Here is a 15849-nt window from a genome sequence, read left to right as displayed (position 1 = left end):
TCTGAAAAGTTGATGATATGGCAGCTGTATTTTATGCCTTTTAAGACGTGTATTAAAGGATGTACAGAACTACTAACCTTTTGTACAAGAACCTGGTTCTTGGAAAACTTTTTCTTCAAGAAGCCCTCCCTTTTTTTTGAAAAGAATTAATCCTCTTTTATCAGTCATGTACTGCATCTACTGCTTCTATGCTCATCATGCGTGTTTACCTGCAACGGTATTGAAGTGAGTTAGCCAGGGCCAGAAAACACTTTGAACCTATTATTTCTTAATAACTCTAGCCAACTCAAAAGGAATCAGGTTCTTAATTTGGCCTCAACAGTCCCAACTTTACTCTATTTCTTTCGAACTGTTCCCTACTTAGTGCCTTGGTAAAGATGTCTGCAATTTGATCTTCAGTATTGCAGAACTTCATGCATATCAATCCTTTCTCCACATTATCTCTTAAAAAATGATGCCTCACATCAATATGTTTGGTCCTTTTATATTGAACTGGATTCTTTGCCATGTTGAGTGCACTGGTGTTGTCACATAGGAGAGGACACACTCTCAGTGAGAACTCCAAAATCCTCCAGTTGCTGCTTGATCCACAGAAGCTGAGCATAGCAGGATGCTGCAGCTACATATTCAGCTTCAGCTGTTGAAAGAGCCACTGAGTTTTGCTTCCTTGTACCCCAAGAGATAAGACATGATCCTAAGAAGTGAGCCATCCCAGAAGTGCTTTTTCTGTCCACAAGATAAACTGCATAGTCTTTGAGATATCTCAGTATTCTTTTGGCAACCTTCAGGCGAGATTCCTTGGGATTTGATTGAAACCTCGCACATAGCCCCACGCTGAAAACAATATCAGGTCGACTGGCAGTGAGATAGAGAAAAGACCCAATGATCTCTCTATACATTGTTTGATTCACAGAAGATCCTGTTTCATCCATGTCCAGTCGAGTGGCAGTTGCAATGGGAGTGTCTATCACCTTTGATGCTTCCATGTCAAACCTTTTCAATAGTTCCCTGATGTATTTTTGCTGACATATGGAAGTACCTTTTGGGGACTGTTTTACTTGAAGACCCAAGAAGAAATTTAATTGCCCCATCATGCTCATTTCAAATTCGATCCCCATAAGTTCTGCAAATTCTTCACACAGAGAGTCAGCTGTTGGTCCAAAAATGATATCATCAACATAAACCTGAACAATGAGCAGGTTCTTTCCTCGTTTATTTAAAAAAAGAGTGTTGTCAATCTTCCCTCTCTTAAAGCCATTTTCTAAGAGAAATTTTGACAATCTTTCATACCACGCTCGAGGAGCCTGCTTTAGTCCATACAGGGCTTTGTCCAATTTGAACATATATTCAGGGTGCTCATGACATTCAAACCCAGGGGGTTGCTTCATATAGACTTCTTCCTTAGTAGTCCATTCAAAAATGCACTTTTGACATCCATTTGGAACAAGGTGAATTCCATGTGAGAAGCAAAGGCGATTAGAATTCTGATGGCTTCCATGCGAGCCACTGGAGCAAATGTTTCATCATAGTCAATCCCTTCTTCCTGATTATAACCTTGAACCACTAGCCTGGCTTTGTTCCTTGTGGTAATTCCATGCTCGTCGAGCTTGTTTCTGAATACCCACCTGGTTCTTATAATGGTTCTATCTGGGGGTATAGATACCAGGTGCCAAACGCTATGTCTCTCAAACTGATGCAGCTCGTCTTGCATGGTTATAATCCAATCTGTATCTTTTAAGGCTTCCTTGATGTTCTTGGGTTCTATCTGGGAGAGAAAGGCTGAGAAGGCAAGTGAATTTCTAGCTCTTGACCTGGTTTGAACTCCGGAATCTAGAGGAGTGATTATGTTGTCTATGGGGTGAGAACTTTGATGTCTCTAGTTAGATGACTAGGGTTCATTCTGAGAGGAAGAAGGTATGTTTGACTAATTCTTCTCTATCCTTCTCTCAGATGCCAGTGGAGTTCCTTGGACTGCATCAACGACTCTTTCTTCAGCTTCGGTGGTTGTAATTGAAGTGCTTGACTCTGTTGATGATGACCCAGCATTTTCTTCATTTGCTTCCTTCACTTGACTCATCATATCTGCTTTTCTGTTTGTCATGTTAATGACTTCACCAGGAACAAGTAAGGGCTCTCCATCTTGATCTTCCTCAGCATTCTTCTCAAATGATGGATGAGATTCATCAAAAATAACATGGACGCTTTCTTCAACACATTGAGTCTGCTTGTTATATATCTTATAAGCCTTGCTTTGAGAAGAGTAGCCAAGAAATATCCCTTCGTCACTTTTGGCATCGAACTTACCAAGCTGATCCTTTCCATTGTTGAGAACATAGCATTTGCATCCAAATGTTCTTAGATAAGTCAGCTTGGGTTTTCTTCCATTCAGCAATTCATATGGGGTCTTGTTCAGGATTGATCTGATCATGCACCTGTTCACTAAGTAGCAGGCAGTGTTGACAACTTCAGCCCAAAAGTTCTTTGCAAGTCCACTGTCAATCAGCATTGTTCTTGCCATTTCTTCCAGAGTTCTATTCTTTCTTTCTACTACTCCATTTTGCTGTGGAGTTCTGGGAGCTGAAAAGTTGTGAGATGCCATTTTCATTGCAAAAATCATCGAATTTGACATTGTCGAATTCTGTCCCATGATCTGATCTAATGCATACAACTTTAGACTCCATCTTCACCTGGATTTTCTTCACAAAGGCCACAAATACTTCAACCGTTTCATCTTTTGTTCTGAGAAACAAAGTCCATGTGAATCTGGAATAGTCATCCACGATCACGAAAATGTATCTCTTTCCTCCTCTGCTTTGCACCCTCATAGGCCCACACAGATCCATATGCAGGAGCACAAGTGGTTTTGAGGTGCTCACATCTCTTTTTGACATAAAGGAGGACTTTACATGTTTTCCTCTAGCACGGGCATCGCAGACCTTTTAAGTTTTGAATTGTGACATAGGCAAACCATGGACCAGGTCCTTCTGAATTAGTTTGTTCAGAAGGGAGAAGCTTGCATGGCCCAGTCTTCTGTGCCATAGTTCAGCATCATCGTCAACCACCTTCAAACAACTCAGATCACCACTCTGTAAAGATTCGAAATCAGCAACATAGATGTTCTTGTATCTTTTGGCCACCAGGACTATTTCACCAGTCACAAGGTCAGTGACTGTACATATTTTGGACAAGAACTTCACCCTGTTTCCCTTGTCGCAAATTTGAGAGATACTCAGGAGACTGTACTAAAGTCCATTGACATAGTACACATTTTTAATAGAGTGAGTGAGTGACTTCCCAACTTTACCAACTCCAAGAATGTACCCCTTTTTGCCATTGCCAAAGGATACACTCCCTCCTTGCAGGGCTTTTAGGGAAAGAAAGTTTGTGGTGTTCCCAGTCATGTGTTTTGAACATCCACTATCCATGAACCATTGTTGACCACTTCCCTTCACTGTTCCCTGCACAAGAAAATAGGAGTTAGTTTGAGGAACCCAAACAAGTTTGGGTCCCTTGTAGTAACCAAGAGGATGAATAAGAGCTCTCTTAGTCCATGCAGGTAATGTGCGTTTTCTATGAGTGGAACCTAGTCCCTCTTTTGTGATCACAATTTCAGCAGCCATTTTATCTTTTGGTACTGATTGATTTTTGGCCGGGACACCTTCCTTTGAGTGCCCAGTGTCCCACATTGGGTACGAGGCCAGTTGTCAGATGCAGTGGAGCTCTTACTGTGAGGGTTGTAAGGATCTTTCCTCCTTGGAAACCCTGCTCCGCCCCTTTTCACTGTTATTAGTGAGCAAGGTAGTGGTAGCCTCTACGGACCAGGTCCACTTTAGAGACTTTTCACCAAGTAGTGCTAATTTCTCCCTTTTTAGAATGGCTCCAGTGGCTACATTTATGTTAAGTCTGGTCGCTTGGGCCGTTGTACCTTTTGATCAAGATCATTCATTACTTTTTCTAGATTGGCTTGGAGAAGCTCGTTTTTCTCCATTTCAGCACCCATCCTACATCTCAAGGCCTTCACCTCATCTTCAAGCCTAGAATATTCCTCACTTACTATTTTCCTCTTTCAAGGCTTTCAGGTTTTGACTCAGTCAAGGGCTTTGCTATTAGTTCCCTTTGGTCAGTAGTTTCTGCCAAGAGGTCACTCTTTTCTGTTCTAAGAATTTCAATGGCCTTCTTTTGATTAGTCATTGCATCCACTAAGTCTTTTCTGATATGTTCAGATTCTTCTAGTTCTAAGAACAAGGAATCCCTATCCTCGCAAGACTACAAAAAACAGTAATATAAAAAACAGCTAAACACATGAGTTTTTTTGGAGAATAGGATTTCAGATTTCTTTGAACATCCCTAAAGTTTACCTCTTCGTTGCCATTGTCTGCTTCAATGTCTGATTGAGCCATCAAAGCAAGTGTTAAGTCATATCCAATCTCCTCGCCTTCAATTGCCACAGTAGAACTGTCCTCAGTATTAGATTTATCTTGCTTTACTAGTGTAGTTCCCTCATAAGTTGTTTGTAAAGCCTCCCATATTTCCTTGGCTGTGTCGCATGTAGATACTTTGTCGTACTCTTTAGGTTCTAAAACATATACAAGAATTTTCTTGGCACGAAAATTCCTCTCCATTGCTTTCTTGTCTGCCTCAGTGTATTCTCCGCTGGTCTTTTTTTATTGAAAATAGAAATTCATTTAGTACCTTGATTGGAACAAACAGACCATCGCGGATAATATACCAAAGCTCACAATCCTCGGCCATGATGAAATCATGCATTCTAGCTTTCCACCACCAATAGCATTTTCTATCAAACTTGGGTGGGTGGTATATGGATTGACCTTCTTCAAAATTTAGAGGAGCCGTCATGAGGATCCTTCCTAGGTATTAACCTAATAGGAGGAACCCCTCTGATACCAATTGTTAGTTTGTATGGGTCCACCAAATCGTAGAGTACCTGGTCTTCTATAAGTTTCCTCTGAGAGCACTTAGTAAAGCAGTAAGGAAATGAGGCCGAGGATTTTACGTGGAAAAATCCCACACAAGTGGATCAAGAAACCCACGACCTACACCAGTAGGCTTTTTAACTTTACTAACTTGTAATCTTACCTATTACAAGCCACTTTATAATACTTCCTATTGCAAACGATTTACTCAACTAACTTGTGGTACCTTTACCACAAGTCACTTTGTGACTATCCTAGTTACAAAGGCTTTTTCTAACTTGTGGTGCTATCACCACAAGCCACTTTGCAATTCTACGATTACAAAGACTTTTCTTTATGACTAAATCTAGTCACAACCTAAACTCAGCGAGTTTGAGGATTTACAAGAGGACTCCTAATCAGTATGCTTCTAAGTAAGCGATTTAGGAGATATAGTAAGTACAATAACAAAGTTACCACTCAACTAGGACAACAACAATCAATCTTTTAGGAACTAGTCCGTAGTGGCATTCAACCTTGTTCCTCAAGCTTGAGAGGATGATGAGTTTTCTATTTTTTGCAAAATTCTTGAATGAGAAACAGAAACCTTCCATTGATGTCTTTCTATAAGTCTTCATTTGGTACATCTTGATCACATCACTTGAAGTGATGTGAGTGCTTTGTTTGGTGAGAGAATAAGTGGGCTGTCAGTATATTGCAGTGCGGCAGAAACAGTATTGTCAGTCACTTCAGTTCCAGCTGTGTCCAAATGACTCTGTACTGCTACATAGGAACCATAGGAGCGCCAGGTTCTTGATTGGTTCTTAGCTTCTGAATCTGTAGCAGTTCATCCTTAGCTGGGATCAGTTCAAGTTTGTAGCAATCCAAGTAGGTCAGGTTCCTTATCTGGTTCTTATCAATAAGTTTGTTAGATCATCAAAACATAAGGCAAGAGTATTTAAGATCTATCAGGATGGCCTTAACATACCTAGAGTAGGGAAAACTCTGTATAATATTCCGTTGGAGAAACTTCGTTGATTGAACTTAGAACTCAAAAGAAATCGAATTTCTGCTTTCTGAATCCTTGAACAAAATTGTGCTTGCTTCTTTGAAATTTTCGAACGAAATTTGGCTATGATTTCTTGAAATGTTTGAACGAAATTGTTTCTGTTTTTGGTTTTAAACCAAAGACAGAATGTTGTTTGATCCTTCACAAGGAATTAATTTCCATGTCTCATGGATAATGACAGAAAAGGGCTAACGTTCATATCCCTTTGGATTATGGAGTTTCTTGAATGGAATATTATCTTGGTTATTTCAAACCATAAAAGGTGTCTTCAATACAAGACATTAAGTTGCCACCTATCAAATGACTTTAAGAGTCATTGTCTTGGTAGGGAGGGCTGCCATGTGGGGGTGGGCAAGGTTATCTTAAAATATTAAATTAATTAATTAGGTAATATTCCCCTACCCGATAATTAACCAATTACCCACGTAATTAAAAATTGTCTCAAATTACTTAAAATTCTACTTATTTTTAATACACTTTATATATCCCACTATCATGGTCATATGGTACCTTGTATGGTACTAGTCTATAATTATCGGGTATTATTGTTCGACCCGTATTTTATCCCAAATTGGCCGCTTTCAACGAAACTTAGTTTCTTTAATTCGTGTACCCTTTATCCTTCGTGACACTTCTTTATTGCTTGTTATAAATAGCGTAAATGTGTTAACCTCAAGATAATCTCATCCCCGAGTCCAGTCGGTTAACTGAAAACGAAATTTTAACGTACGAAAACGCGAGATGTAACAGTATTATTTTACTCGGGCCTACAAAGTATAAAATTCCTTACTATAGTGATACCAGTTGCTCCTCTTAGGGTCGTGGTTTTTTTCCTTATTCAGAAGAGTTTTTCATGTAAAAATCTTGGTGTCGTTATCACTATTTTATTTTTATTGATTACCGTATACCTCAGTGCTACATTATTATTTTGCTTTTATTATCTTGAATATTATTACCGTGGGAGATTTATTCCCAACAACTCCTTAGTAAAATTCTTCGCTCACCCACTACTATTAGTTTAAAGTGGACTGCATTGTGTGCTCATTTGTCAACAAACCAGTTGGCAGTCCTTCAACTTTATTAAAGAAAACAACATTACATGAGAAATATATAATGGATGGTTGGCTGAGCTTTATTAGTAGAAAAGTCAACCGTCTTGAAATAGTAGTTGAAAGTTTTTCTTTTATTGAAATAGTTAATCACTCACGGAATGTGACTAATAAAACTGAGTATTACCAAACTTGGTGTAATATAAATTTGGCTATAATTAACTTTGAATGAGAAATTGATGTGGACATTATTGAAATAATAATTGAATTGTTGTTTGGGTCTAGTTTTCCACAAGTCTTCACTCTACTGCTCATGCTTTCATATATTTTTTGATTAATAAAGCCAAGTGATCACAGAAAAAAGAGTGAAAAGAAACATAAAATTCTATTGAACCTCTACACTCAGAGAAAGAGAAATGGATTATGCTGCTATGTCTTCACTTATGCATACACTGGAGCAACTCTTGCAGTCTAAATCACCTTTGATTTATAGAAGCTGTATACAACAACAACTTGTTGAATCTGCTTTTCAAAGTCTTTCTGCTCTTCAAGTTTTTCTTGAGGATACTTCAAAGGAAATCAAAGATATTGAAACTTTGAAGATTATAGAAAAAAGGATCAGAGATATAGTCTACAAAGCAGAAGAGAGAGTTGATTCAACCCTTAGAATAATCATTCTAGAAGATCAAAAGAAACGAGAACAAGCTTGTAAATCCTTCAATGAGGAATTGCAAAAAGTGGAAAAAGAAGTTGATTCTCTAAGGAAAGAATTGATGGAGATTGAGTTTATCGAGCATGGAAGCAAATCTGCAGAAGCAAGTACTTCTACCTCATCGAAAAGGTATGCGACCGAGCAACATACTGTTGTCGGGATGAAGGATGACTTCAACACCATACTAGATCGTCTCACTGCCCAAACAGATGAGCTAACTGTCATACCTGTTGTTGGTATGGGCGGTATAGGTAAGACAACTCTTGCTAGAAAAGTTTATGATGATTCAACAATCCGTTATAGATTTGATAAACATGCATGGGTAACTATCTCTGAAGTTTATAACGAGAGACAAATGCTTCTTGAACTTGTCTCTTCAATTAGCCAGGATAGGACTGATGAAAGTAATCAGAAAATGAGCAATGATCAACTAGCGGAGATTGTGTATAGAGGTGTGATTGGTAGGAGATTTTTAATTGTCATAGATGATCTTTGGAGTACTGAGGCTTGGGATCAAATACAAAGAATATTCCCAAATGACAACAATAGAAGTCGAATCCTATTAACTACTCGCCTCAGTTATGTGGCTGATTACGCAAGCTCTGATTTTCCTCATCATAATATGTCTTTTCTAAGTTTTGATGAGAGTTGGATTCTATTTACAGAAATACTTCTTAGAGAAGACATATGTCCTCCTCACCTAGATGAAATTGGGAAGCATATCATACAGCAATGCCGAGGATTACCTCTCTCAATTGTTGTCGTTGCTGGACTTCTTGGAAAGATAGATCCGACCCGTGACAATTGGAAGAAAGTTCAGGAAAATTTGAACTCATTCTTTGGTACGGTATCTGAACAGTGTCAATCAATTCTTTCGTTGAGCTACAGTTACTTGCCCCAACATTTGAAGGCTTGTTTTCTCTATGTTGGATGTTTTCCTGAAGATATGGAGATTGGTGTTTCAAAGTTGATTAAACTATGGATTGCTGAGCTATTTGTAAGGCCAAGAAGCAATAAAAGGTTAGATATGGTGGCAGAGGAGTATCTAGAAGAGCTAATTGATAGAAGTCTCATTTTGGCTGGTAGACGACGGGCTAATGGAAGGATGAAAACTTGCAAAATTCATGATCTTCTTCGGCAGCTCTGCATAAGAGAAGCTCAAACTGAGAATTTTGTGCATGTCCTAAGTGATATTGACCACATTTCCTCAGAAAGCATAAAACATCAACGGCGAGCTATGCTTTCACTTGGCAATCATTGGAATCATTTCTATGTTCCAAGGCATTGGAGGTTTATTACGAGGACAACCGACAACTTGGTTTCTACAGGCTATTCTTTTCAAGTTTATCTAATGCCTCAATTCGCTTCACAATTCAAGCTGCTTAAAGTGTTGGAGGTATCTTCAGTCGATTATAGTTTCTCTTGGGTAATACCTAAACTTGTACATTTGAGATATATTTCTGCAAAAATTAACGTAGCGCCTTCACTAGACAAATCGTGGAATTTACAAACCATAATTCTTCATAATCTTACAAGGAGAGACTTTTATCTCCCACTAGAGATCTGGACAATGTCAGAGTTAAGACATCTAGATATTGGTACAGGTATACATATGCCTAATCCTCTTGAGGCGGAAAGTCTTTGCATTATAGAACAACCTTTACTTCTCAATAACTTGCAAAAACTTGCTCTCCCTTCCTCTCCTTTTTGGCGGAAATCCTAAGAAGAACTCCCTATCTAAAAAAGCTACAGATTGTAGATATGAAGCATGCCAACTGGCCTGCAATTCTTGATTCTCTCATTCTTCTACAGGAGCTGGAGACATTGGCCATAAAAGCAGAACGAAATATTGACCGCATCATTCTCCCTAGGAATATTTCCTTGCCCAATCTCAAACAATTGAGATTAAGACAGACTTATTTCCCATGGGAAGATATGGTTGCGCTGGCTAATTTACCCAATCTTGAGGTGCTCAAAACATGTTATGCATTCTGGGGAACAGATTGGAGACTTAATGAAGATGTTGTGTTTCACAAATTAAAATATCTACTAATTGAGTCCGCATATAATCTGGAAAGGTGGGAAGCAGCTAGTGATAATTTTCCGATGCTCGAGCAACTACTTTTGTTTGGGCTCCAAAACCTGGAACAAATTCCCTTTAGTATTGGAGAAATAATGACGCTAAGATTCATCAAAATACAATGGTGCAGTGCTGCAGCCGTCACTAGTGCAATGAAAATTCAAGAAGAGCAAAAAAGCTGTGGAAATGATGGCCTAGAAGTTCGAATTATCTTCAACAGTGGTACGTGAAATTCCATCTTTGAGTATTAGCCTATTCTTAATCAATACGTTCATGTGATTTTCTGTGTTCTTTCAATTTTCTCTTTTAACGTTTTACCTGCTTGAAGGGACGTAACTGGCAAAGTTGTTGTCATGTGACCGGGAGGTTACGGGTTCAAGCCGTGAAAACAGTCTCTTGCAAAAATAGTACAATAGACCTCTGTGGTCCGGCCCTTCTCCGAACCCCACGCATAGCGGGCTTAGTGCACCCGACTGCGCTTTTTAACTTTTTACCTGCTTATCACGTATAAAGGCTTGTAAACTTTGACATCTGTCATTACAGTTAGAATCTAATTGATATAGAAGTGTATTGTAGAAAATTGAGCCATTGTGGAATGACGTGCTAACAGAATCCTTTATATGGTTTTAATGCACAGGTAGAACAGGAATGAAGTACTAACAGAATTTCTAGGGAGTTGATGAAGCGGAGCCTTGGAGCAACGGTAAAGTTATTTTTGTATGACTTAGTAGTTACGGGTTAGAGCATTAGAATCAGCCATTAATGCTTCCATTAGTGTAGGTTACCTACATCACAACTCCTTGGGGTGTAGCCCTTTCCCCAACCCTGTGTGAATGCGAGGTGCTTTATGCACTGAGCTGGCCTTTTTCTAGGGATTTTATGAAGGGATGCCTTGGAGCAACAGTAAAATTATCTCTGTGTAACCTATAGGTCACAGGTTCGAGCCGTAGGCTTAGCCGCTAATACTTGCATTAGGGTAGGCTGCCTACATTACACCCCTTGGGGTGCAGCCGTTTCCAGGATCCTGCGTGAACGCGAGATGCTTCGTGCACTGAGCTGTCTTTTTTTCGGGACTTTACATATTTTCTTTTTCTTCTTTTTTAGTCAAATCTATATTCAAGCTTATAGTAGATCCTGGAATGTTTGAATATTTGTGATAAATGATTTGCTTGAGTGCATTACCTATAAGGAAGTTGAAACCTTATGTTTAGTTGCAAACTTGAAATCCAATTGTCTTCTTTGTTTTCCTTTTCTTTTTATTTTCCTGATCATCTATTTGTCCTTTTTATTTAGCTTTAATGTGGTTCAGAATAAATGTTTAAGATAGAATTACAATATAGTTCATCCTTTTGAATTATTATTACTAGAAGGATAAACTTGTGATCCTGTAATTATGTGACACAATTTGGGAAAATGTGTGATAATAAGAAAAGATTTAAAAAAATTAAAAAGAAATAGGTAAATGAAAACAAGATGAATTGAAGTATAAGATTTTTTTTTCACCAATAAAAACAAACTATCCATACAAAACTCTGAAAAGCAGCAAAACCATCAATCCTTGATTTAATCCTTAACTATATTCACATCATTTAGCCGTACTACTACCTTTTGGATAAAAGTTGATTTTCCTACTGTAATTTTCTTCTTAATAAACTTGCGAAAGAATTATAGATTATAATGTCAAAAAAAGACATAAAAGCAATTGAAGAAGGAAATTGCTCAGGTTATAAACAACATGCTAATGAAGAAGATTCAAGCCTCTGCACCTCACCTGAGGTTGTCATTATCATTCAAAAGGTATGTTAATTTCTCTTAAAATGTACTAAATTCTGGAAAAAAAAAAAAAGAGAAATTCGTAAGGATACAATTTTTTTTATTAATTTTTTTTTTTGGGATTTTATTATAGGTGATAGCAGAGGCGATCGGCACGTATTTTTTGATATTTGTAGGATGTGGTGCAGTAGCAGTAAATAAAACATATGGTTCAGTAACATTTCCAGGAATATGTGTGGCATGGGGTTTAATTGTTATGGTTATGGTCTATTCTGTTGGTCATATTTCCGGTGCACATTTCAATCCTGCAGTTACCATTGCCTTTGCCATCTTTAGGCATTTCCCCTTCAAACAGGTTAATTCATTCATGTTTGCCTTTCCTTTTATACCCAATATTACTAAGAGAATGTATAAAATCATCATGCATTACAATTTTGTACCACGTGTATTGGATTGTGACGTGTCAAATGGACCATAATGTATACTAATATTTCATATAATAGATGATTACAATTTCGTGCCTAGTGTATTGGAACCTGACGTGTCAAATGGACCATAATGTATACTGATGATTCATATAACAGACCCCAGGTGACTCGAGACTAAGGCATGGATGATTACAATTTCACACCGAGTGTATTGGAATGTGACGTGTCAAATGGAATATAATGTATATTAATGATTCATATAGCAAACCCCAGTTGACTGGAGACTAAGGCATAGATGATTACAATTTACTACTGTGTGTATTGGAATGTGTTGTGTCAAATGGAACATAATGTATACTAATTATTCATATATTAAAACTTAGTTGACTCGAGACTAATGCATAGATGATTATAATTTCGTACCGCGTGTACTAGAACGTGATGTGTCTAATGGAACATAATGTATATTGATTATTCATATAGCAGACACCAGCTAACTCGAGACTAAGGCATAGATAATTACAATTCCGTACCGCGTGTACTGGAAGGTGACGTGTCAAATGGAACATAATGTATACTAATCATTCATATAGCAGACCTCAACAGAATCGAGACTAAGGCATAGATGATTACAATTTCGTAATAGCGCGATATTGGAACATGAGGTGTCAAATAGAACATAATGTATACTAATGATTCATATAGCAGATCCCAGCTCACTCGAGACTAAGGCATAGATAATTCATACCACGTGTATTGGTGACATGTCAAATGGAACATAATATATACTGATGATTCATAAAGTGGAAACTAAGGCATAGATATTGTTATCGTACTTGAATGTCTGTATTTTCTTGTCGAAATTAAATTTGATTTATTGTGTCTATTGAAGGTGCCATTATACATATTGGCACAATTGGTTGGGGCAATTCTTGGAAGTGGAACATTGTACCTTCTGCTGGATTTAAAGTCTGAGGCATTTTTTGGAACAACTCCAGTGGGATCAAATGTTCAATCTTTGGTTCTTGAATTCATCATCTCTTACCTCTTGATGTTTGTCATTTCTGGTGTTGCCACTGACAATAGATCAGTGAGTAATTCTTGAGTTACTTCTTTTTTCAAATTTATATATTTTGTTTCAATTAATTAAGGTTGAGAATGTATTTTCTTTTTTGACATTTATAAACAGATTGGAGAGCTTGCAGGAATTGCTATTGGAATGACAATACTCCTAAATGTTCTGGTTGCAGGGTAATTTCACTTAATTATTTTTCTTTACATTTCTTTTTCTTTCACAATAGAAAAAGTAAAGCAGGGAAAGTAATAGATTATCCATTTATTTGAAAGCAGCAAAGTTGACCAATAAACATTTTCAACTTATAATGAGGAAAGAAAAGTATTTCTAGTACAACTACAGTTGTGTATAATTAAAGGTATCATCCATTTTTAACCTTACCAAAACGGTCATTTATCATGTATAAGTCCTACCAAGGCATGATATAAGAGTAAGCCAACAAGCAATAATTACGGAGGAGTATGGTAGGATAAGTAAGATACTACATCCTTAATCAGAGGTCTCAGGTTCGAGCCTTGAGATTGGAGAAACTTATGATAGAGAGCACTTCCCAATTACGTGCCTTACGCAGTTAGCGGGAATCCGAATTAGTCGGTATAAGTGGATAGATGGGTAAAAAGATAAGAGTAAGCCGATAGTGAATCACTATTTTCCCCACATTCTCGAAATGTGCGGAAAAAAATACATCTTGGCTTGTTGCAAATCATTCTCCATTAAGAAGGGCAAAGTTAGATAGTTGGTCGCTTGGCCAAAACGATTTACAGTTCATAGCCGATATATACAGACCATATACTATATATGACAAAACGCATATATACATATATTATACATCTACCGGCTACTTTTTGGGTTGGACGGCTATTTAGGTTAATTCTTCTTTCTGGGAATTTTTATAAAAATAGTCGGCCGAATTTATTGTTTACTTTTCTTAATTGGTACACATAGATTATACGATGATTGTATATGGTCAAACACATACTATTATACATGGATAAAACATATATTATACATTTTCCAGCTACTTTTAGTTTAAACAGTTGAGTGAGCGGCTATTTTTGGCATTCTAAAGGCCCAACTTTAAAATATATGCAGGCCAGTATCAGGAGCATCAATGAACCCAGCAAGGAGTATTGGGCCAGCAATTGTGATGCATGAGTACAGAGGGCTCTGGGTTTACATAGTTGGCCCTATATTGGGTACTATAGTTGGTGCTTTCACTTATAACCTAATTAGGTTTACAGAAAAACCACTCAAAGAACTCACAAAAACTTCAACATTTCTCAAGAGCATGTCCAGAAGCCATGCTTAATTTTCATTTTTCTTAATTATTCTTCTTTTTTTTTCCTTTGAGCCCTGTGATTTAACATAACATAGAGCCACTAGTGGCTTGTTAAGAGAAATTTATTAGTAAAAGTAAATAGAATTACAGAAAAGTGAAGTAGTAACAAGTTTTCTAAGTCTTACCTTATCTTTATGTAGTAGTTTTTTTTTTCTTTTAAATTCTTTTATGGGGTGTAGGAAACCTGTAGTTTTAAATATACAAGGTGTTGTGTATCTCATTAATTATTGGTGTTGTGTTCTTTTTAATATTTCTTCTTCCTTTGTGAAGAACGGTAAGGTTCATCATGTTATTGCACTTAATTTACATACAATAACATTGATCTTAGTAAAAAATGTTTTAAATGCACGTATTTCAAGTTAACAAAGATATTCGATTATAATTTTCGTGCAACGGCCTTGACGAGGTCGTACTTGTGTTATTTCGCCATGAGACATGTTTTATTTAGAAATGTTTTGTAATATTATAAATATGATTTCTTTCTTATCGTTTCATGTTTTGGGAAAAGTTAATTCAAATACCTTTGATCTTTCAGATAAAGAACAAACATTTCAATTTTTCCTTATAAAGAATATTAACTTTTTAATTTGTTGCAACATGGAAATTGGATCTAAATGTTTTTTGACATAATAAAGGTCTATATATATCTTTATACATAACTTGCTTATAGGCAAGATTAGGAATAAAGTTATTAGGGACAAAGTGAGAGTGGCCTCTGTGGAGGACAAGTTGCGGGAAACGAACTAGGCTGCAATAGTTTGAGCATGTGAAGAGGAGAGACATAGATGCCCCAGTCAGGAGGTGTGAGAGGTTGATCATGGCAAGCTTGCGGAAGGGCAAGGATAAGCCAAAAAAGTATTAGGGAGAGTTGATAAGGCAGGACATGTCATTGCTTCACCTTACCGACGACATGACTCACGACAGAAAGGTGTGGAGGCTCACGACAGAAAGGTGTGGAGGTCGAGGATTAAGGTGATAGGTTGATAGGTAGTTGTGAGTTCTCCTAGGTTTACCAGTAGTACTAGTATTATTCTTGTATTCTTTTATTCTTGATTCTTTATTATGTGCTATGTCACTCGTTTCCATTACCTTATCACAATACTGCTACTATTGCTTGTTGCTTTATTTTGTATGTTTCTTAAGCCGGGTGTCTATCGAAAACAGCCTCGCTGCCTTTATAGGGTAGGGTTAAGGCTTCGTACACGCTACCCTTCCTAGATCCCACATATGAGATTAAGCTGGGTTTGTTGTTGTTGCTGCAGCTTGTAACCGGTAAATCACAACAAATGCTCCTATGACCTAACGATCACTGCTCGTTCAAGAGAAATAAAGTAAAAATAATTTTCTCTATATTGAAGAATATTGGGGAAAAAATGTGCTATGAAAATTAAAGAGAGTCACATGCACCTTA

At 37.3% G+C, this 15849-nt stretch overlaps 2 protein-coding genes across 4 annotated transcripts; both read left to right on the top strand.

The window, feature by feature from the left end:
- On the top strand, nt 7279–11669 carry LOC109235138 (putative late blight resistance protein homolog R1B-8). 3 transcript variants are annotated; one of them, XM_019401107.1, is made up of 5 exons: nt 7280–7994; nt 8409–9169; nt 9556–10045; nt 10461–10526; nt 11547–11669. In XM_019401107.1, exons 1-4 carry the CDS (start codon nt 7448–7450, stop codon nt 10481–10483), a joined length of 1821 nt encoding a protein of 606 aa, XP_019256652.1. In that variant the 5' UTR covers nt 7280–7447; the 3' UTR covers nt 10484–10526; nt 11547–11669. The 3 variants fall into 3 exon arrangements, with proteins under 3 accessions (XP_019256650.1, XP_019256652.1, XP_019256651.1); XM_019401105.1 differs by having other exon boundaries at nt 7279–9169; XM_019401106.1 differs by having other exon boundaries at nt 7280–9139.
- LOC109235139 (probable aquaporin NIP-type) lies at nt 10479–14686 on the top strand. Its single transcript, XM_019401108.1, has 5 exons — nt 10479–11620; nt 11730–11951; nt 12917–13114; nt 13214–13275; nt 14192–14686. The coding sequence occupies exons 1-5, from the start codon at nt 11501–11503 to the stop codon at nt 14406–14408; spliced, it is 819 nt and encodes a 272-aa protein (XP_019256653.1). The 5' UTR covers nt 10479–11500; the 3' UTR covers nt 14409–14686.

This window comes from Nicotiana attenuata, chromosome 12 (genome assembly GCF_001879085.1).
Source record: "Nicotiana attenuata strain UT chromosome 12, NIATTr2, whole genome shotgun sequence".
NCBI lineage: Eukaryota > Viridiplantae > Streptophyta > Magnoliopsida > Solanales > Solanaceae > Nicotiana > Nicotiana attenuata.
This window is presented reverse-complemented; position numbering and strand designations above follow the sequence as displayed.

What these genes read in the sequence shown, in the direction of transcription:
- LOC109235138 (XM_019401105.1), top strand. Translation starts at nt 7,448, where the DNA reads ATGGATTATGCTGCTATGTCTTCACTTATGCATACACTGGAGCAACTC. An exon ending in TCGATTATAGTTTCTCTTGG is followed by an intron (nt 9,170 to 9,555) that starts GTAATACCTAAA and finishes ATTCTTCTACAG; the next exon opens with GAGCTGGAGACATTGGCCAT. An exon ending in TCGAATTATCTTCAACAGTG is followed by an intron (nt 10,046 to 10,460) that starts GTACGTGAAATT and finishes TTTAATGCACAG; the next exon opens with GTAGAACAGGAATGAAGTAC.
- LOC109235139 (XM_019401108.1), top strand. Translation starts at nt 11,501, where the DNA reads ATGTCAAAAAAAGACATAAAAGCAATTGAAGAAGGAAATTGCTCAGGT. An exon ending in TTGTCATTATCATTCAAAAG is followed by an intron (nt 11,621 to 11,729) that starts GTATGTTAATTT and finishes ATTTTATTATAG; the next exon opens with GTGATAGCAGAGGCGATCGG. An exon ending in CTAAATGTTCTGGTTGCAGG is followed by an intron (nt 13,276 to 14,191) that starts GTAATTTCACTT and finishes AAATATATGCAG; the next exon opens with GCCAGTATCAGGAGCATCAA.